This window comes from Sus scrofa, chromosome 14 (genome assembly GCF_000003025.6).
Source record: "Sus scrofa isolate TJ Tabasco breed Duroc chromosome 14, Sscrofa11.1, whole genome shotgun sequence".
In the NCBI taxonomy this organism is placed as follows: Eukaryota; Metazoa; Chordata; class Mammalia; order Artiodactyla; family Suidae; genus Sus; species Sus scrofa.
In genome coordinates this window covers 29,274,330-29,296,913 of record NC_010456.5, presented here as the reverse complement: position 1 = coordinate 29,296,913, position 22,584 = coordinate 29,274,330, and the positions used below count along the sequence as shown (strand labels likewise).

General features: G+C 44.1%; 2 protein-coding genes across 3 annotated transcripts in view; one reads left to right on the top strand and one right to left on the bottom strand.

Moving 5' to 3' along the window:
* Nucleotides 1–22,584, top strand: part of ATP6V0A2 (ATPase H+ transporting V0 subunit a2) — a 47,298-nt gene that overhangs the window by 784 nt on the left and 23,930 nt on the right. For both annotated transcript variants that reach the window (XM_021072229.1, XM_013982778.2), the window contains exons 2-8: nucleotides 6,363–6,441; nucleotides 7,700–7,797; nucleotides 10,837–10,974; nucleotides 12,931–13,019; nucleotides 14,924–15,050; nucleotides 20,714–20,796; nucleotides 21,994–22,087. In XM_021072229.1, coding sequence (XP_020927888.1) covers nucleotides 6,363–6,441; nucleotides 7,700–7,797; nucleotides 10,837–10,974; nucleotides 12,931–13,019; nucleotides 14,924–15,050; nucleotides 20,714–20,796; nucleotides 21,994–22,087 — 708 coding nt within the window. The remainder of the gene's footprint in view (nucleotides 1–6,362; nucleotides 6,442–7,699; nucleotides 7,798–10,836; nucleotides 10,975–12,930; nucleotides 13,020–14,923; nucleotides 15,051–20,713; nucleotides 20,797–21,993; nucleotides 22,088–22,584) is intronic.
* SUMO4 (SMT3 suppressor of mif two 3 homolog 4 (S. cerevisiae)) lies at nucleotides 8,577–8,861 on the bottom strand (the record flags this gene model as incomplete). Its single annotated transcript, NM_001112677.1, is given in 3 exon segments — nucleotides 8,577–8,792; nucleotides 8,795–8,813; nucleotides 8,816–8,861. Coding segments are annotated over 3 exon segments (281 nt in total), but the record flags the coding sequence as incomplete, so codon positions are not given.

Below are 22,584 nucleotides of genomic sequence, written 5' to 3'. Positions count from 1 at the left end.
GTGATTCCGGTGGGGGTGATCAGGGAGGCCTCTTGAAGGAGGTGTCCTTGGGCTGAGACCTGAATGGGAAGGAGCCCGCCCTGGGAAAATTTGGGGGAACAAGGTCCCAGGTGGAGGGAACAGGAAGAGTTGGAGCCTGAATTGGGAATGAACTTGGTGTAGGCTCCTGAGGGTAAGATTTTTGAGGGTGAGTGTTTTTGTTCACTGATGATGTACATACCGCTGCCTAGTAAGGAACAGGAGTGCAGTCAGAATGGGAACTCTCCCTAGCAAGTAGTAATAAACACTTTTGTTTATGTATCTGTTTACTTGTTTATTGTTTGTCTCCACCATGAAAACTCTCACACCTCCCCCCCCATTTAAGGACCTTGCCTGAGCTTTTTCATTCCTGATTCCTCAGTACTCAGTACAGTCCCTGGCTTTGTGGGCATTAATAAGCATTTGTTGAGTGAATGAACAAGCTTTTATTGAGTGCTTGCTTGGTCCGATTCGGAGTTTGGTGCTGAGGACTCAGGGGTGAGCAGGGTGGACAAGGTCCCTGTGTTTTTATTGTTGACAGTTAAGGAGGAGACAGAATCACATTCTGATTATGAACTGTGATAAGTGCCATGGAAGGAAAAGAACAGTGCGAAAGGGGGATTATGAAGCAGGACCTAACGCTGGCTAATTGAACTGAAAGTCACTTGAGTGAACATTTTATTTCCTGGGACCCAACTTTCAAATCCTGTAATTTCCCTTCATCTTTCTGAGGGCTCCTTGGTTTCAAGATGGAACAGCCGTGCCTGAGATCTGATATCATTGATCCTTGGGTTGGCCTCACAAGGCAATTGCAAGGTCAGAGAGAAATGTCTGAGTGACAGGTGAGCTCTTCCTGGTTCCTGGAGCCATTTGGGCTTCAGCACGTGGTGCCCACTTTCCTGGCAGGTGCTATGCTGAGCTGTGAGTAGCACCTTCTGAAAGATTCAGGAAACAGTTATGAGAGAAGCAGCCTCCTTTCTTTTTTTTTTTTTCTTTTGACCATGCCCACGGCTTGTGGAAGTTCCCAGGCCAAGGGCTGAACCCATGCCACAGCAGTGACAACGCTGTATCCTTAACTTGCTGCACCACCAAGGAACTCCCCAGGCTCCCTTCTTTATAACAGGGAAATTTCTTCCATCCTGTTAGTACTCAGGCCAAGAGACTTAATTCATGCTTAAATCTTAGAGGTTTGAACAAATGCTCTAATTACTGCAAAGATTCAGGTTTCATTGAGTGCCATTGCTTAGGTAGTAGAGGATATTTGGGATCCTTTTAAATTGAAAATCAGTGAGAGAAAAAGAAAGTGCAGTTCATCTTTTTCCAGAAGAAAAAACTGAAATGTTAAAATGAGCTCTTCTTTGTGTGGTGTTATGTCTCAGAGCTCAGATATGTGTGTGGAGTGACCGTCAGGCAGCACAGGTGCTAGTGCAGAAAGCTCCATCACACCTGACTCTTTTTCTGCTCTCTTCTGAAGTGTCTTCCTGACTTTGTGCTCACCAGGTGGGACTGCTGACATTGGTGTTTCCTGGTTGGCACAGGCTGAACAGTTTCCCCCTTCCCTTTTAGTAAAACTTCCAAGGGAGGGGAGGCAAGGGTTTCTGTAGTGACAGCCAAAGAGGAGACCTGGGAAAGAAAGATTATTCAACTAACCAGTAGGACCCAATGACGGGGAAAGTACATCTCACTTTGTTAAGGGCCTAGAGTCTAAGAACTGTGTTCACTTTTTGTTATTAGATGCTGGCGTGGGATGATAACTTGTGTGGACACTGGTTAAAAATGGCACCCAGCATCCTCTGCCAGTTTTCCTAGATTAAATGTTAGTCTTCAGCTGAATCTTCATTAAAATGTACTTCAAAGCATTAACCTGGAATTGGGGTGATGTTGCCTCCCTCAAAGAAAGCAGAAGCAGGAGTTCCCACTGTGGCACAATGGGATTGGTGGCATCTCTGCAGTGCCAGGACGAAGGTTTGATCCCTGGGCCTGGCACAGTGGGTTAAAAGATATGGCATAGGTCGCAGCTATGGCTTGGATCTGACCCTGGCCCTGGAACTCCATATGCTGTCAGGTGAAGGGGTGGGGACAAAAAAAGACAAAGAAAACAGAAGCAAAACTGTATAGAAACCATGCAACAGAAAAGAAACATTGTACCTTGTAAGACTGTGATGGCTTATGTCAAGTCCAATCATGTTTTTGTTGTTGCCACAGAAATTTGCCTCTTCATGAAGGTTATATTTGTGAAAGCATAGTGTCCAATTTGAATTTCCTAGTGTTTGATATTGAAGAAAGAAAAATTGAAACCGAGAAGCTGTGTCATTTATAGACAGGTTTTGATGCATGGCTTCCTCAGCCCATTCTTAGTTCTGTAGAGGTAGACTGTGTCTGAATAATTAGGAACTTGAAAGTGGTCACTACTTTGGATTAGTGTGACTTCCAGAAATGAATGCAAATGTGACATACAGAAGTGAAATTCAAATTTTTATCTTTCTTCTGGTTAATTCTTTACAAAAGAAATTAAAAAAACTGAATGAGAACTGAGCCTTTAGCTTAGACATTGTCAGGTTGTTCAGTTTCAGGACAAGCTATTTCTACTTCTCTTTTTTGAGTTGCCCGGTACAATGCTAGATAAGATAAAATTCTTACCCTAAATGCCTTTCCCTGTGAATAATTACTGTCATTTTAAAAATGGTAAAATTGGAGTTTCTTGGTGGCTCATTGGGTAAAAGATCCAGAGTTGTCACTTCTGTAGCTCGGGTCACTGCTGTGGCATAGGTTCAGTTCCTGGCCTGGGAACTTCCACATGCTGTGGGTGTGGCCAAAAAAAAAAAACCGCACATACATATATATATTTCAAAATTAGGACCACACTGATAATATCTTTTTGTTTGTTTCTGTTTTTGTTTTTTTAGGGCCGTACCTGTGGGATATGGAAGTTCCCAGGCTAGGGGTCGAATCAGAGCTGCAGGTACTGGCCTATGCCACAGCCCTAGCAATGGAGGATCCGAGCCTCATCTGTGACCTACACCACAGCTCACAACAGGGGTGGATCCTTAACCCATTGAGTGAGGCCAGGCATCGAACCTGAATCCTCATGGATCCTAGTTGGATTCATTTACACTGCACCATGGCAGGAACTCCCTGATAATACCTTTAATCTTTTTTCACAGGCAAATCTTGACTAATTTCCTCATTTTATTAAATATTCTTTTTACAGTGTTTTTTATTGTTTTTTAAATTTTTTAAAATTTTTATTTATTTTTTTTTTGTCTTTTTGCCATTTTTAGGGCCGCTCCCGTGGCATATGGAGATTCCCAGGCTAGGGGTCTAATCGGAGCTGGAGCCGCTGGCCCACACCAGAGCCATAGCAACGCGGGATCCGAGCCACATCTGTGACCCACACCACAGCTCACGGCAATGCCAGATCCTCAACCCACTGAGCAAGGCCAGGGACCGAACCCGTAACCTCATGTTCCTAGTCGGATTTGTTAACCACTGAGCCACGACGGGAACTCCTGTTTTTTATTGTTTTAAGCTTTGTGTAATAAGAAGTAGAGGGAAGGGTATATGGGAACAGTCAATTTTCATGTACCCATAATATAAACTTATGGCCACTCTTCCACCCTCCCCAGCTCTTCCCAGACAAGATCATTTTGAAGCAAATCCCAGATGTATAATTTCATAAATATTTCAATACGTATCTCTAAAAGGTAAGGACAATAAAAAATCAACAACCACGATACCATTATCATACTTAAATTTTTTTTTGGCATGCCCATGGCATGTGGAAGTTGCCAGGCTAGGGATCGAACCTATGCCACAACAGTAGCCAGAGCCACAACAATGACAGTGCTGGATCTTTAGCCTGCTGCACCACAAGGGAACTCCTTATACCTAACTTTTTTTTTTTTTTTTTTTTTTTTTGGTCTTTTCTAGGGCCATACCTGCAGTATATGGAGGTTCCCAGGCCAGGGGTCCAATTGGAGCTATAGCCGCCGGCCTATGCCTGAGCCATAGCAACACAGGATCAGAGCCACGTCTGCGACCTATACCACAGCTCACAGCAACGCCAGATCCTTAACCCACTGAGCAAGGCCAGGGGTTGAACCCACAACCTCATGGTTCCTAGTCGGATTCGTTAGCCACTGCGCCACGATGGGAACTCCGGGAGCCACTGTTTTAAACACCCCTCCTCTCCCCATAGGAGAGAATCTGAGCCTTCCTCTGCCTGAGTTGGCCAAACCTGCAGATACTCTGCTAAAAGTAGCTTCCTCCACCTGGCCAGTCGTTAACCACTGTGCCACGACAGGAACTCCCATACCTAACATTTTAAATTATTTTTTAATATAATCAAATATATATATATTTAAAACATAGTTTTTCTTTTTTGGGATCACACCTCTGGCATGTGCAAGTTCCTAAGCCAAGAATTGAACCCTAACCACGGCAGTAACCTGAGCCACAGCAGTGACAATACCCGATCCTAACCGCTAGGCTACCAGGAAACTCTAAAACAAATTTTTTTTTGTCTTTTTAGGGCGACACCTGAGGCATATGGAGGTTCCCAGGCTAGGAGTCAAATAGGAGCCGTAGCCATCAGCCTACACCCCATAGTCACAGCAGTGCCAGATCTGAGCCCCGTCTGTGACCTCTACCACAGCTCACGGCAATGCCGAATCTTTAACCCACTGAGCAAGGCCAGGGATCCGAACCTGTGTCCTCATGTTTACCAGTCAGATTCGTTTCCACTGAGCCACGATGGGAATTCCAAAACATAATTTTTAATAAGTGCATAATAATTAGTTACATTACTGAACCATAATTTTTATACAGCTTTATTGATGTGTATCATGAGATTCACCCATTTCAAGTGTACAGTTCTTTGAGTTTTAGAAAGTTTTGTGTGTCCATTGGTACAATCCAGTCCTGAAACATCACATCATCCCAATAAGGCCTCTTATGCTCACTTATAGTTCATCCTCCTTTCTACCCCAAGACCCCAGCAATCACTTATCTCCTTTCTGCCTCTGGGTTTTCCTTTCCTGGACCTTTTTTTTTTTTCTTTTTTTTTCTTTTTAGGGCCATAGCCATTAGGGGTCAAATGGGAGATGCAGCTGAGGCCTACACCACAGACCCGGCAACACTGGATCGAGCCGCATCTGTGACCTATGCCACAGCTTGTGGCAACGCCAGATCCTTAACCCACTGAATGAGGCCAGGGATTGAATCTGCATCCTCATGGATACTAGTTGGGTTCTTAACCCACTGAGCCACAATGGGAATTCCCTCCTGGACATTTCATAGAAATGAAATCATACACATGGGGCCTTCGTGTCTTCTTTCATTTATGTTATGTTTCTGAGAGTTCTCCATGATGTTGATGTGTCAGTTCCTTTTTTTTTTTTTGGTCTTTTGTCCTTCTAGGGCCACACCCGTGGCATATGGAGGTTCCCAGGCTAGGGGTCTAATTAGAGCTGTAGCTTCTGGCCTATGCCACAGCTACAGCAATACCAGATCTGAGACACATCTTCCACCTACACCACAGCTCATGGCAATGCCGGATCCTTAACTCACTGAGCAAGGCCAGGGATCGAACCCGCAATGTCATGGTTCCTAGTCGGATTTGTTTCCGCTGCGCCACGACAGGAACTCCAGTTTGTTCCTTTTTACTTCTGAGTATTGTTCCACAGTGTGGATCTAGACTATAATTTCTTTAACCAATTTTCTGTTGTTAATCATTTTTTCTCTATCCCTGAGGTTGATACTCTTCTAGATAAATTTTTATCTGTACCTGTAGTTTTTTCCTTAGGTTGAATTTCTTCATGGGATATTTCTGGGCCAGAGGATATTTTTCGGGCTTTTTATTTATTTATTTATTTATTTATTTTTGTCTTTTGTCTTTGTGTTGTTATTGTTGTTGTTGTTGCTATTTCTTGGGCCGCTCCCGCGGCATATGGAGATTCCCAGGCTAGGGGTTGAATCGGAGCTGTAGCCCCCGGCCTACGCCAGAGCCACAGCAACGCGGGATCCGAGCCCCGTCTGCAACCTACACCACAGCTCACGGCAACGCCGGATCGTTAACCCACTGAGCAAGGCCAGGGACCGAACCCGCAACCTCATGGTTCCTAGTCGGATTCGTTAACCACTGCGCCACGACGGGAACTCCCAGGCTTTTTTTTTTAATAACAGTTACCAAATCTCTTTCTAGAAAAGTTGTGTCAGTTTATACTCCCATTCAGTAGTATCTGAGGATGTGCTTTCCCCCAAAATACGTTTTAATAATATTTATAAAGTCAAAGTTATTTTTAAATTTTAGAAAATTCAAAGCAAAATTGTCATCCTTTCCTCAGCTCAACCAGAATGTGAGTTCTTTCCAAAGAAAATTTGTTGGTGAAGTGAAGAGGTGTGAAGAGCTAGAGCGAATATTGGGTGAGTTTTAATTTTAATAAATAATTGTTTTTATGTAAGCAAACCTTATTCTCTTTAGAAAAGCTAGAAAAACTGGATAAGCAGAAAGAAAAAAAAGTTGTCTATATTCTCACCACTCAGGTAATCATTCTTATGTAGGTTTATATTATTTTTCCACATTTTTTTTTTTTTTTGGTCTTTTTGTCCTTTGAGGGCCTCAGCCACGGCATATGGAGGTTCCCACGCGCTGTGGGTCCAATTGGAGCTGAAGCTGCCAGCCTACACCACTGCTCATGGCAACGCCAGATTCCCAACTCACTGAGTGAAGCCAGGGATCAAACTCACATTCTCATGGATACTAGTCAGATTCATTTCTGCTGCACCAGGACAGAAACTCCCTGTTTTTGTTTTTTGTTTTTGACCATGCTCGCAGCATGTGCAAGTTCTCAGGCCAGGGATCAAACCCACACCACAGCAGCGACCCAAGCTGCTGCAGTGATGGTGCCAGATACTTAACCTGCTGTGCCACAAGGGAGCTCCTTTCCTTTCTTTCTTTCCAATAAAATAACTAATGACACTTCTCTAAAATACCATATCTGGTAATGACTTTACCAGGTATTATGACTTTTATCCTAAGCACAAAGAATGCTTCATGGGATTAAAAATGTAAACTAAAGACATTAATTTTTGCTGGCTGACTATTAGTTTCATGAATCTAGTGTTTAACGTAAGCAGGGAAGGCAGTGTAAGTTGTTCTGAGTCAGAACATCACGTCTAACTGGGGACTCAGGAGATCCTGGCTTTCTGCCCTGTAGTCTTTCCTTTTTCTGATAGAGGTGGTGTTTTTCCTTATGGATGTTTATTTCCTCCTAAAGGAGGGGTCTTCAGGTAAGTCGCACTGATGTCTCTAGTGGGGACAATTTTAGGTCCTTCATTGGATTATTCCAACACTTCCTAGTGTGTCCTTGACCTTCTGCTTCATCTGTAGGTAGCTCCAAAGTTCCTTAGAGTTTTAGACATGAAGGATGTGGAGAATTTCAGAAAATGTTTATCCAGGTTGCTGTTGCAGGCTATATCCCCCAAGGCAGAATTCTTTCGCAGATCTTTGGAAACAGGCTTGCAAATGACATTCTATCATTCACTTGGGACAAGTAAGATTTTTGTACATGTAGGCATTAGTTTCTTCATGACCTGGGAAGAGTTGGGACGTAAAATGTTGTAACTGAAATGTCCTGTAGTAGGTTTCTGAGTCTAATTTGTTTAACTTTTATCTCCACAGCATACTTGGTGCAGGAAATTAATCGAGCTGACATTCCCCTTCCAGAGGGAGAGACTAGTCCTCTCGCACCACCTCTTAAACAAGTTCTCGAAATGCAGGTAACTTGTTTCTGAAGAAGCGGTTTCAAGTTAGTCATCTCAGATACTGTTTGTTTACCTATTTATATTGTCTGGTGCTTTTCTGCCTTTCATCTCAAGCCCATGGAATGAAAATTAAAGAGCTATGTTATGTTACGGTTATCTGTGATACATTTTATTTTATTTACTTTATTTTATTTTTTTCATTTTAAACAAGAAATTTATTTAAACAACAAGACGCTTGACTTGAAGGGAAAGCTATCTAGGATTCATTTCTTTTAGAGTAATCTATCCCTACTTAAAGACAGGTTGCCCTACATGTAACAACTATGTACAAAAAAGTTATAAAGTTGTCCTTGGTTTTACAATGATAAATAAAAACATTAAAATTCTCCAATGGAACAAGATATGCAAGGATTTTTATGTTGTTCTTTTTTTTTTGTTAAACAGTGAGAGCAAAATAACTTACTGGAATATAAAGATACGAAATGAATGAGCATGCCAGTAATGGAGAAAGGCGCCTTTTCACAGAACCAGTATTTTTCCCCATCCCATCTCCATTTGATGTCAATTAAAACATACCATTGGCCATTTAGTTAAAAAAAATATATTATATGCTTGTGCACATATACCAGTTACTTTATGTGCAATAAGGGAATGGGGAAAGGGAAAATGAAAGAATAGAGAAAACTGTACTGTAGTAGTCAGGATGTGGTAGAACCAAATTGTGGTTTTCTAACTGAGAATGTCTTCTTGGTCTGGGGGAACAGAATTCTGGAGTAAAGTAACAGCTCCCCTTTTTAGTAAACACCTCCTGTCTGCTGCTGCAACACATCAATTGTATCTTCATCCTCCAGTTCCAACTGTGCAGGTGTGTCTGTTTCATTGATTGGCTGCCCGTCAACTCGGAATCTGATCTGCCTTATTGACAAACCCTGTCGTTCACAACAGGCTTTCACTAGTTTACTAAGTGGTGTATGCCTCCTAATCTTAAACTGTGCCACGGAACCATCCTGCCCGCCACCTTCAAATTAATAGATCGTTGTTCTCAGTCTTGACTCCTTCCTTGGGCTTTTCATCGGCCAGGGTGAGCGCCGGAGTCTCCTCAGCTGCCGCTTCACAAAAGAGGTACCAGGTCCGCACGGAACGAGCACACGAGCAGCACCAGGAGCGGCAGAAGAAGGAGGCGGCAGCCGTGGAGGAGGGAGAGGGCGCGTGTGCTCCCTCCCCCCACCCTGCCTGTGATACATTTTAACAGTAATTCAGTTTCCTTATAAAATATAAGACAGGTGGTATTGAACAGAGATGAACAGGAATTAGGTCGTCACATCTGGTTCTTGGTCACCTAATGTTTCTGAGGGTCTTCTGTGCTTCTCTGGGCCTTAGCGCGCCTCCTCTACTCTCCCTGCTTCCTCAGGGCCTCAGCCCTGTGCCCTTCACATGCTTCCCAAATTCACTCTGACCCTTCTCCCTGCCATTTTTAGAAGCTCGAAATAGGTTGTTCCCCATGGGCAGAAAATAGGATTCCTTCTCCCTGAGCCCAGTATCTCAGGGGTCAGGGGTGCCTCAGCTGGTCTTGTTCATTAGTACCTCCCCACCCCGGTGAAGTATCTGTTGAGGTTTTGGTCTAATCATCTGCTAGTTCATCACACTGGGAAATAAACTAGAGCACTTTACAGCTGCCCTAAAATAATCAGTGCTGTGTAACTACGAGCTTTCCATTGCAGGCTGCTCTCTTTGTTTTTCTGGGAGGTAGTCACTTAGCAGTTGGTATATGAACGCACTCTAGAGAGAATTATGCAATCAGATGGGAGCAGTCATCTGGTTTGGCCTGTTGGGTATGTGGGTTATGATGTCATAACTCAGGCAGTCATTACTGACTATTCGTTTTTATAAGGTAATGAATGGAGTATGTTAAGTGATTTGTTTGAATACAAATTTTCATTGAGTCTGTGTTGATTTACAGATTTCTGCTTCTGTGGTTTTAGTATTTAAGTATTTGGTATGTAATTAACTATTTTTTAATTTTTTAATTTTTTTTAGGGCTATAGGTGCTGCGTGTGGAAGTTCCCAGGCTAGGGGTCAAATCGGAGCTACAGCTGCCAGCCTACTCCACAGCCACAGCAGTGCCAGATCTAAGGCATGTCTGTGACCTACACCACAGCTCAAAGTAATGCTGGATCCTCAATCCACTGAGCGAGGCCAGGGTTGGAACTCACATCCTCATGGATACTAGTCAGATATATATATATTTTTTTGTCTTTTTGCCTTTTCTCGGGCCGCTCCAGCGGCATATGGAGGTTCCCAGGCTAGGGGTCTAATCCGAACCGAAGCCACCGGCCTACGCCAGAGCCACAGCAACTCGGGATCCAAGCCGAGTCTGCAACCTACACCACAGTTCACGGCAACGCCAGGTCCCCAACCAACTGAGCAAGGCCAGGGATCGAACCTACAACCTCATGGCTCCCAGTTGGATCCGTTAACCACTGCGCCATGACGGGAAGTCCTAGTCAGATATTCTTAACCTTCTGAGCCACAACAGGTACTCTGTGTAATTAACTATTAGAAAAAATTTGTTCTGTGGAGTTCCTTGGTGGCCTAGTGGGTTAAGGATCCAGCATCACTGCTGTGGCTCTGGTTACTGCTGTGGCACAGATTTGATCCCTGGCCTGGGAAATTCATGCAGTGGCACAGCAAAAAAAAAAAAAAAAATTGTTCTCAAGAATTTTTATGCCTAATTGTGTAAGTGCAACTGCATAGAAGCTCTTAGGCTAGAGATTAGGAGTAGATGTGTTTGGGGAAGATGATCTAAGAGTTTTCTGTGTTGCAGATAAAAGGAAAGGTAGTCTCGGGTGTTCCTGTTCTGGCTCAGTGGAAACCTGCTGATTAGAACCAGGCCTGGGAGTTCTCTGGTGGCTCAGTGGGTTAAGGATCTGATATTGTCACTGTTGTGGCTTGGGTTCAGTCTCTGGCCCTAGAACTTTCACATGCCATGGGCATGACAAAAAAAAAAGAAAAGGAACCAAGCTTGGAACTAACCCAGCTGCCACTGTGTTTCAGGAGCAGTTGCAGAAGCTGGAAGTTGAACTGAGAGAAGTCACCAAGAATAAAGAGAAACTGAGGAAGAACCTACTGGAGCTGATCGAGTACACCCATATGCTGCGAGTGACCAAAACCTTCGTCAAACGAAATGTGGAGGTATTGGCACACTCGGGGGTGGGGGGGGGAGTGCATCCCTTCTAAAAATTTCCCATTAGGTTTTGGGTTTTGTTAGCAATTCCCGTGGATGTGTTTATTTTTATTTTTAGTTGCAGCATGCAATGGGTTATGTGGGATCTCAGTTCCCGACCAGGGATTAAACCTGGGCCATAGCAGTAAAAGTTCTGAGTCCTAACCACTAGACCACCAGGGAACTCCCAATGTGTTGATTTTAAAAGAGGCACATTTTGATCTGAGCTTTATTTTATTTATTTATTTATTTATTTTGTCTTTTTGTCTTTTTGCCATTTCTTGGGCCGCTCCCCCGGCATATGGAGGTTCCCGGGCTAGGGGTCGAATCGGAGCTGTAGCCGCCGGCCTACGTCAGAGCCATAGCAACGCGGGATCCGAGCCGCGTCTGCAACCTACACCACAGCTCACGGCAACGCCAGATCCTTAACCCACTGAGCAAGGGCAGGGACCGAACCCTCAACCTCGTGGTTCTTAGTCAGATTCGTTAGCCACTGTGGCACAACAGGAACTCCCTGAGCTTTATTTTTCAGTTATTTTATATGACATTAAAATAAGCTTCAGGGAGTTCCCATTGTGGCGCAGAGGAAATGAATCTGACTAGGAACCATGAGGTTTCGGGTTTGATCCCTGACGTCTCTCAGCGGGTTAAGGATCCAGCGTTGCCGTGAGCTGTGATGTAGGTCGAAGATGTGGCTCAGATCTGGTGTTGCTGTGGCTGTGGTGTAGGCCAACAGCTGTAGCTCCAGTTAGACCCCTAGCCTGGGAACCTCCATATTCCTCAGGTACAGCCCTAAAAGGACAAAAAGACAAAAAAAAAGAAAAAAAAGAAAAAGGCTTAAAGCTGAGTGAGGCCAGGGATCGAACTCACAATCTAATGGTTCCTAGTTGGATTTATTTCTGCTGTGCCACAACGGGAACTCCCAGCCTTTTTCTATGTTGATTGGTTATAGCAATAACTACTTCCTATTTGTAAAATGCTTTAGTTTGCAATGAAAAAACTCTTTTTATGATCATGAGAAAAAATTAAACAGTGGAAGTCAAACTCTAAAATTTAGTTTTGTTTGTTTTTTTCCAATTGTTAAGAGTAAAGGAAGTTAAAAACAAACCCTCTTAATTCATAAGAACAAAGAATAGTCCATGTTGGTGTTCCTCTGTGGCTCTGCAGGTGAAGGATCCACCATTGTCACTGCTGTGGCTTTGGTTACAGCTGTGGCGTGGGTTTGATCCCTGGCCTGGGAACTTCTGCATGCCTCAGGTATGGCCAAAAAAAGGAAAAAAAGAGTAGTCCACGTTGGAGTTCCTGTTGTGGCTCAGTGGTAATAAACCTGAGTAATAACCATGAGGATGTGGGTTTGATCCCTGGCCTCGCCCAGTGGGTTAAGAATCCAGCGTTGCTGAGAGCTGTGGTGTAGGTCGCAGACGCAGCTCAGATCTGGCATTGCTGTGGCTGTGGTTTAGGCTGGCAGGGCAGCTCCCATTTGACCCCTAGCTGGGACCTTCCATATGCCACTGGTGTGGCCCTAAAAAGCAAAAAAAAAAAAAAAAAAAAAAAAAAAAAAAAGGGGGGGCAAAAAACCCACTCCTTGTTATAATCAATTGAGTATCAGGGCAGAAGTATATCTCTTTTCTGAGCTCAGTTTCACTTTGTGTAGTGGTAACCTCTGATGAAGTTAATCTGTCTTGGATTAAGGCAATGACATAAATTATCCTTCTGTGTAAATGCCTTCAGGTAGCTTACAGATAAGGGACGGGGAAGTTATCCTCTTTATTTGTCAGAAGTGAGTCACATATCTGAGTAGTCCTGGGACCATGGCACCCAGATCTGAGTTGTTTATGAGGCTCTGCAAACTTGGTTGGAAACATGACTTGAGAAGTAAAGCAGCGTTTTCAGTGAGACCCACTTGGTTTCATGTCTCTTTGCAGTTTGAACCCACTTATGAAGAATTCCCTCCCTTGGAGAGTGATTCTTTGTTGGATTATAGCTGTATGCAGAGGCTGGGAGCAAAACTGGGGTAGGTGACAACTGGTGTGATGAGCTTAAAACTGTCCTTCTTGCCAGTAGGAGAGGCGCCCAGAGAGTGGAAGAACAGGCACCATTTGAAAGCCAGTGATGGAATGAGAGAACTTGTTTAAGAAAACACTGTATTCCTGTATCTATTGAGTTGAGTCACTTAGATGGGAAGTTCTTCTTTTGGGATAATGAGCTGGAAAAAAGGAACATTTATGCCATTCATTGGTACTCTGTAAGCCTAAAATAATTGGTCATTGAAACATCAAGTCCTGTCTTGTTTGGTGGAAACATAGGGGCTAAACTGAGTTGGTTAATTTATCGATTGTATTTTAAGTGTCTTTTTCTACTCTTTATTCTTTCTTTTGATTTGAACTAATGGTAACTTCCTCATATGATTTGTGATTTCTTTTTATTATGAAGTTCTATTCCTTATCTGTAGGAATTCAATCATGTTTAATTTGAGGATGTAGTCCTTCAGAGAGAACTGCTGCTGCTTTTTTTTTTTTTTGGCTGTGCCCATGGCATGCAGAAGTTCTCGGGCCAGAGATTGAACCCATGCCATAACAGTTACCCAGGCTGCTGTGGTGACAGCAATCCTTAACTTACTAAGCCACAGGAGAGCTGCAGAGAACTTTATTTTTTTTTTTAATTTTTTTGTCTTTTTAGGGCCACACCTGTGGCATATGGAGGTTCCCAGGCTAGGGATCTAATTGGAGCTGTAGCCACAGGTCTACACCACAGCTACAGCAACGTCAGATCTGAGCCGCATCTGTGACCTATACCACAGCTCTCAGCAATGCCGGATCCCCGACTTGCTAAGTGAGGCCAGGGATCGAACCTGCAACCTTGTGGTTCCTAGTCAGATTGTTTCCGTTGCACCATGATGGGAACTCTGAGAACTTTATTTTTATAAATGTTATGGAAATTCCCTCATAGAACTTCCACATGCTGTGGGTGTGGCCAAGAAAAAAACCAACCCATATGTTATGTACTTGAGAGCACTTTCCCAGCCTGGAATCATTTTACATTAATTTCTCAATTTGAGATTTTTTTTTTTTTGTTTGTTTTTCTGTTTGCTTTCTCACTATGTATATAATGTAAATTTCATCCATAAACCTGAGTGAATTCTAACCATTGTTGTAAATTCTGAAGGAAGATTCTCCCCCTCTCTCAAAAATGAAAGCTGAAATAAACAAGTTTGCAAGGTGGATTTTTTCTAGTCCACCCATTCACTTAAGCTGTAACCCTTTTTTGGGGACAAGAATCCTAACTTTAGGGGTTTGGGGCTTCAGTTCCATCTCTTCCCTGATATAGACCCAGTCTCCCATGTTGGCTTTGAAACTCAGGGCCTTAAGATTCTGGATCAGGAGTTCCCGTCGTGGCTCAGTGGTTAACGAATCCGACTAGGAACAGTGAGGTTGCGGGTTCAATCCCTGGCCTTGCTCAGTGGGTTAAGGATCCGGCGTTGCCGTGAACTGTGGTGTAAGTTGCAGACGCGGCTCGGATCCCATGTTGCTGTGGCTCTGGTGTAGGCTGGCGGCTACAGCTCTGATTCGACCCCTCGCCTGGGAACCTCCATATGCCACAGAAGCAGCTCTAGAAATGGCAAAAAAGACAAAAAAGACAAAAAAAAAAAAAGATTCTGGATCAGTGTAATATGTCAGGATATAGCTGTGAGGTCCTGTTCTATTTTTGGATTCCAAGAATTTATCCAAATTATGGGCTCAGCTAACCATTGAAGAGGATGTTTCAAAAATATCATATCCCACATTTTAGATATTTTGCAGTTGGCAGGCTTTCAGAGTATTGTCACCATTTTGTCATAAAAATAAGTCTTCATCTTTTTAATGCCATTTGATAATATTTCATTGCTTTTACTTGACTAGAGCCTTTCTTGTCTCACAGATTTGTATCTGGCCTAATTAACCAAGGAAAAGTTGAAGCATTTGAAAAAATGTTGTGGAGGGTCTGCAAAGGGTACACCATCGTGACCTACGCCGAGCTGGATGAGCCCCTGGAAGACCCTGAAACAGTGAGTAATGTCACCATCACCTTTTAGCAGTGACAGACTTGCCCCAGAACTGGAGGCACAGTACAGAGTAAGTTGTTCACCAGACACCTTGCCATCCTTGGGCACATTTGGGTGTTTGTGCCTCCTAAAATCGGGGACTTTGTCCCACACGACTGTAGTAGGACCAGGACATTAATGTGGTTACGTCACTACCCTTTGAATCTCAGATTCCATCCATTCAGTTTTACCAGTCGTCTGGAGACTGTCTTTTATAGCAGAGGCTGTAGTTTAGAATCAGACTTTGGATTTAATTGTCACATCTCTTTGGTTTCCTTCATGTTGGGACAGTTTCTCAGTCTTACCTTGACCTTCATGACCTTGACGTTTAAAAAGTATTGCAGGAGTTCCCGTCGTGGCGCAGTGGTTAACGAATCCGACTAGGAACCATGAGGTTGCGGGTTCGGTCCCTGCCCTTGCTCAGTGGGTTAACGATCCGGCGTTGCCATGAGCTGTGGTGTAGGTTGCAGACGCGGCTCGGATCCCGCGTTGCTGTGGCTCTGGCGTAGGCCGGTGGCTACGGCTCTGATTCAACCCCTAGCCTGGGAACCTCCATGTGCCGCAGGAGCGGCCCAAGAAATAGCAACAACAACAAGAACAAAAGACAAAAAAAAAGACAAAAAAAAAAAAAAAAAAAGTATTGCAGGAGTTCCCATTGTGGCTTAGCGGGTCAAGAACCCGGTATTATCTCTGTGAGGATGCAGGTTCAATCCTTGGCCTCATTTGGTGGGTTAAGTATCTGGTGTTACTACAAACTGCGGTGTAGGTCACACATGTGGCTTGATTCAGGGTTGGCTGTGGCTGTGGTCTAGGCCAGCAGCTGCAGCTCCCATTTGACCCCTAGCTCCGGAACTTCCGTATGCCGCAGGTGCAGCCCTTAAAAGAAAAAAAAAATTATTGCAGACCAGTTTTTTTTGGTAAAGTGCCCCTCTATTTGGGTTTGTCTGATGTTTTCTCATGATTAGATTCAGGTTATGCTGCTTTGTCAGGAATATGACAGAAGTGCTGCTGCATCCCACTGGTCACACAGTTCATTTGTCCCATTACTGGTGATGGTCATATCTCTAGGCTTCTCCACTGTGAAGCTGTTACTCCTTTTCCTTTGTAATTAATACATGTTTTTGAGGAAGTGCTTTGAAACTCTGGAAGTATTCTATTCCTCATCAGATTTTCAGGGCATTAATTTCGTTCCTGTTTTATTCAATGACTTATACTCTGTCACTGTAATTCTTTATTTTGATATTCAAATTCTCAAGTTTTGGCCATTGGAGACCATTCAACTGGCTTTTATATTTCTTTTCACACATTACCGTCATTTTTTGAACCCTTCTTGGCTTTCTTGCATGATGGTATGTCCAGATTCATCGTGATTCCCCTCATACAGCTCTAAAATCAGCTGTTTCTCTAAGGAGCCTGGTTCTCTTTAGCAGAGAATGGTGATTAGAAGCCAAGATGTGGGGGGGAAAAATTAAAATAATAATAATAATAAAAAAAAAAAGCCAAGATGTGGTCTCCAGGTGTACTCTTTGTGACTGAGGTGTTGCTGTTCCCAGCTCTGTCAGTGGCCCTCTGGGATGCACACATGCACATGGCTGACACACACAACTTTTTTTCTGTACCTGTGTGTACATAGGAAAATTGAGTTTACATTCAATTCCAATTCAGCACTACTGGGGTCATCCTGCATTTCTCCATTTCTGAGTTTGTAACTTCTTTCTTCAATGGTGAGAAACTTGGTTGCCAGTATTTTTTTTTTTTTTTTTTTTTGTCTTTTTGTCTTTTTAGGGCCGCACCCGCAGCATATGGAGGTTCCCAAGCTAGGAGTCTAATCAGAGCTGTAGCTGCCGGCCTAGGCCACAGCCACAGCAACATGGGATCCGAGCTGAGTCTGCGACCTACACCACAGCTCACAGCAATGCTAGATCCTTAACCCACTAAGCAAGGCCAGGGATCGAACCTGCAACCTCATGGTTCCTAGTTGGATTCATTAACCACTGAGCTACGATGGGAACTCCCCCAGTATTGTTAATATACTTATTTGTTCAGTCTCCTTGCATGTAACCAATTTCCCATCAAACACGTATCTCTGCTCCCCACTTCTTCTCCCTGCTTGGAGCTCCGAGTTCCCCAGCCCCCAGCCTGGGTGGCGCCCTGGCATGCACACCTTTCTCATGCAGCCTGGACAGTTCCCCTACAGCATGACCTCCTCACCTTGTTTGGGCTCTGACTCTGCCCTGGGCCACTGTTGCTCCCCCGCTTCTCTCTCCTGGTCCATCCTGAACACACATCTAAGACTTTAGGAATAAATTATTCAGGAAGGGAAGCTGAGGGGCTGGAGAGAGAAGGAGCCATACTTACCTTTTAAAATAACCATTCGTTCTTTTTTTTTTTTTTGAAAGACTTCACCATAGGAGTTCCTGTCATGGCTCAGTGGTTAACGAATCTGACTAGAAACAATGAGGTTTCGGGTTCAATCCCTGGCCTTGCTCAGTGGGTTAAGGATCTGGTGTTGCCGTGAGCTGTGGTGTAGGTTGCAGACTTGGCTTGGATCCCATGTTGCTGTGGCTCTGGCATAGGCCGGCAGCTACAGCTCTGATTAGACCCCTAGCTTGGGAACCTCCATATGCTGCAGGTGCGGCCCTAAAAAGCAAAAAAAGACCAAAAAAAAAATTTTTTTGGGGGGGGGAGTTCCCTGGTGCCCTAGTGGTTAAGGACACGGTGTTGTTGTCACTGCTGTGGTGCAGGTTTGATCCCTTACTCAGTGGCTGGTGTTACCTTGAGCTGTTGTGTAGGTTGCAGATGAGGCTTGGATCCTGCATTGATGTAGCTGTGGCACAGGTCTGCAGTTGCAGCTCCAATTTGACCCCTGGCCTGGGAACTTCCATATGCCGAATGTGCAGCCTTAAACAAACAGACAAAAGAAACATGGTCACACACACGCAGCGCACACACGCAGCTGTAACTACTTCTGCATCTCCCTATGCATATATATCATAAAACCATTTGTTCACACTATAACCTACAGTTCCAGTTGACTCTTTCTCTATGTTTTTCCCTCTCTTCTGACAGTGAGCAATCTATCTCCCCTTATTCTCAATGTAGCTCATGAATTGCAGGGTTAATTTACTTGCTTGTTCAGTGTAACCAGTCTTCCGACCACATCAGCCATCTCCTCCACAGTCTCCCCACAGTCCTTGCCTTTAGGACTCAACTGCCTGTGCTTTAGCCTAAGGCTCCCCAGCCTGTTCCCTTGTCCCCTCTGCCACAGGCCTCCATTCTTGGACTGCTTCTCTCCTCTTTGCCCTTAGGGATCCCATGTAATTTCATGGCTTCAAATACCGCCCCCCCCCCCCCGAGTGTGGATATCTGGCTTGGATCTCTCCCCTGAATACCAGACGTCTATTTAATTGGCTCCTTCGTATCTTTGAAGTTTCTGGAAGACATTTCCACCTGGTGCTGAAAGCTGAACTCCCAGTCTTCCATCTCAAAGCTGCCCTTTCAGGCTTGTCCATCTCATAAGTGGCAGCTCCGTCCTTTGACTGCTCAGGCCAAAAGCGTTGTGGGCATCCTTGACTCATCTCTTGGTCCCTCATGCCTTGAAGCTAGTCCATTAGCAGGTCGCCCTTTATTTTTTTGCTTTTTAGGGCCATACTCATGGCAAATGGACATTCCCAACCTAGGGATCGAATCAGAGCTACAGCTGCTGGCCTACGCCACAGCCACAGCGAAGCGGGATCCGAGCTGTGTCTTTGACCTACACCACAGCTCACGGCAACGCCAGATCCTTAACCCCACTGAGCGAGGCCAGGAATTGAACCTGAAACCTCATGGTTCTTAGTCGGATTCATTTCCACTGCGCCACGGCGGGAATTCCAGGTGGCTCTATTTTTAAAACAGGAAGAGAATCTGGCTTCTCACTACCTGAGTCCCCTCTCTGGCTCTAGGAGGTGAGTAGTTACACCTGAAACACCTCCATTTTGCAGGAGTCTCTCACCTGGGCTCCTGCCCTTTCCTCTGCCTCTGCCCCACTCAGCTGTCTTTCCTCCCAGCTCCCAGTCAACCCCTCCAGCTTTATTTTCTTTATAGCCCTTGTTCCATTGGTCATATTTTGTCCTTTCTTTGTGTCTCTGGCTGCCTACTTGAATATAAGCTTCCCTCGCCTCCCTTTTCTCCCAGGTGAGGGATTTTTGTCTCTGCTCACTGCTATATTCCTAGCACCTGGAACAGGGTCTGGCAAATAGGCCAAAACCTGTTTGGTTTTATTTGTAGAATATTTGCAAATATGGTCAGTTTTTTGTTTTTGTTTTTTTTTGTCTTTTTGTTGTTGTTGCTATTTCTTGGGCCGCTCCCTCGGCATACGGAGGTTCCCAGGCTAGGGGTTAAATCGGAGCTGTAGCCACCGGCCTACGCCAGAGCCACAGCAACTCAGGATCGGAGCCGCGTCTGCAACCTACACCACAGCTCACGGCAACGCCGGATCATTAACCCACTGAGCAAGGGCAGGGACCGAACCCGCAACCTCATGGTTCCTAGTCGGATTCGTTAACCACTGCGCCACGATGGGAACTCCCATGGTCAGTTTTTGTTATTTGTAGTAGTTACGTTGCATAGTCTCGGTGAACCATTGCTCCTACGGGAAACAGGAGGTTAGGTTCCTGAAAGCCTTTGGTCACAAGGTTTTGTCAGCCAATCAATACATAACCTTGTTTTGTATGTGTTTCTACTTAAACACCTTATTTAATATATATTTAAATATTAACTATATGTAAATATAAAATATGAAGTATTTTACGTGATTATATAAATATAAAAATATAAAAGCCTTATTTAATATATTAAAATTTTATTGAAGTATAGTCGATTTACAATGTTGTGTTAATTTCAGCTGTATAGCAAAGTGGTTATACACACACACACACACACACACACACACACACACTTTTTTCATACTCTTTTCCGTGATGGTTTATCACGGGATATTGACTATAGTTCCCTGTGCTGTACAGTAAGACCTTGTTGTTTATCCATCCTATGTATAATAATTTGCCTCTGCTAATTCCAATCTCCCAATCTTCTCTCCCCACCCCCTTAATATATATTGATGGTTCATTAACATTGAACTCATGACTAACTGCACTCATGTCTGAACAAAGCTTATGGGACACAAGTAAGGGCACGTCACAGCCTCCTGCATGCAGGAACACCAGACCGCACTTCTGCACCACGCCCAAGGACCATTTTGAACAGTGAAATCAACTAAAAGCACAAAAATATGAAAAACTAAACAGACCACAAAAGGACATTTGTGTACGTATGAGCTGAAGCAAGAGGGCAGAGGGTCATCTCATTTGACCTTAGCTGGAATATACATGTTAGGTGACTCAAAATTTTTGTGTCTCTGCATGTCTACAAATGACCCCCAAAATGCTGTGAGTATTGATTTTGGGATTATGATGATCTCTGGGGTGAATTTGCAGTTATGGAATCTTGATAATGAAGATGGACAGTATTTGTTGAACAAATGAATGAATGAATGAATGAATGAACGAACTCTTTGACAGAGTGTGAGCTGCCAGAATTTTCAAAGTCCTACACACAGAAGTAACAGTTATCTTTATCCTTTGTAGGGACAAGTCATAAAATGGTATGTGTTTTTGATATCCTTTTGGGGAGAGCAGATTGGCCACAAGGTTAAGAAGATATGTGATTGGTAAGAAAAAGAAACATTTCATCTATTTCTGTATCTTCGGTAACTTCTAGTTTTCCTTAAATATGTCACTGTTCTAGGGGAAATACAGTGGGTGCAGAGGCTGCTGGCTTTTGTTCCATGTTTCCTTTGCTGTAATACTGCATTTTAAGGCATTTGTCTTGTCTCTTGTCCATGTAACTCTTAAGAATAGTTTAAAGGTAGACACCATGTTAACCACATTCCCAGATTTGATTTTTTTTTCCCTTGGGAATTAGGGCTCAAGATCAGTTAGAGAAGGAATCTAGTTTTAATATTCAGTGCCTTTCTTTTGCTTTTAGCTACTCCTAGTCTTACTTGGCATCATGGGGCATATGGCTCATGCTTTGCCCAGCCCTTTGCGGTTAGCTTCTTTGCAGCCTGGGGAGGGGGCATTGAGAAGTGGAGAGGGAGTTCCCGTGATGGTGCAGTGGAAACAAATCTGACTAGGAACCATGATGTTGCGGTTTCAATCCCTGGCCTTGCTCTGTGGGTTAAGGATCTGGGGTTGCCGTGAGCTGTGGTGTAGGTCACAGACCTGGCTTGGATCTGGTGTTGCTGTGGCTGTGGTGTAGGCCACAGCTCCAGTTAGACCCATAGTCTGGGAACCTCCACATGCCACAGGGAATTCCAGCGAAGCGGGATCCGAGCTGTGTCTTTGACCTACACCACAGCTCACGGCAACGCCAGATCCTTAACCCCACTGAGCGAGGCCAGGAATTGAACCTGAAACCTCATGGTTCTTAGTCGGACTTGTTTCCGCTGCGCCACGACGGGAACTCCTTCATTTTCTTTTTTTAAAGCTAATTATTGTTGTGTGTTCTTTGTGATTTGTGTTTCCTACTTGTGTGGTAATTCGCAATCCAAGGGTGGTGGTGAATTTCAGAACGTTGGAATCAGGACCATTTTTGATTTCTGGGAATCATTAAGGGCAGGAATGGAATTTGGAGCCAGGAGAGTTTACTAAATCTGTTGAATTCAGTAGAAATTTGCTGACTGTCCATGGGCAAGGCCTTACCATGGCTGGGCGCCTGGGTCTGCACTGTTTTCTCTCAGAAGGCTGCTTTTATTTTATGTTGGAAGGAAATATGCCCAGGTGGTGGAGTGCATTTAGCTCCAGTTTTTGATGTAGCTTCTTACAGTTCTAGTGGATGTGGTGCTGAGTTGAATTCTGTCTTCTAGTTACCACTGCCACGTCTACCCCTACCCCAACACTGCTGAGGAGCGGAGAGAGATTCAGGAGGGACTCAACACCCGCATTCAAGATCTTTATACTGTGAGTAAACCAGAAACTGGCTTCCTTATTCAGGAGTTCCAAAACATGTACAAATCCATTTATTTTCTCTCTCTCTCTCTTTTTTTTTTTTTTTTTGCTTTTTATGTCTGCACTTTCGGCATATGGAAGTTCCTAGGCCAGGGGTCACTGGAGCAGTAGCTGCTGGCGTGCGCCACAGCCATAGCAATGAGGGATCCTTCACTTGATGAGGGAGGCCAGGGATAGAACCTCATGGATACTAGTCCGGTTCATTACTGCTGAGCCACAATGGGAACTCCTACTTTCTCTTTTAATGTGAAAAATTTTGATTGTGGGTGTTCCCGCTGTAGTGCAATGGGTTAAGGACCCAGCGTTGCCCCAGCTATGGCTTGGGTCGCAGCTCTGGCTCACATTCACTTCCTGGCATGGGAATTTCCATATGCCACAGGGTGGCTGAAAAAGGGAAATTTTGGTTGTGGACAAATCAAGATGTTTTAGGGGGCTTGGAATGTCACCTC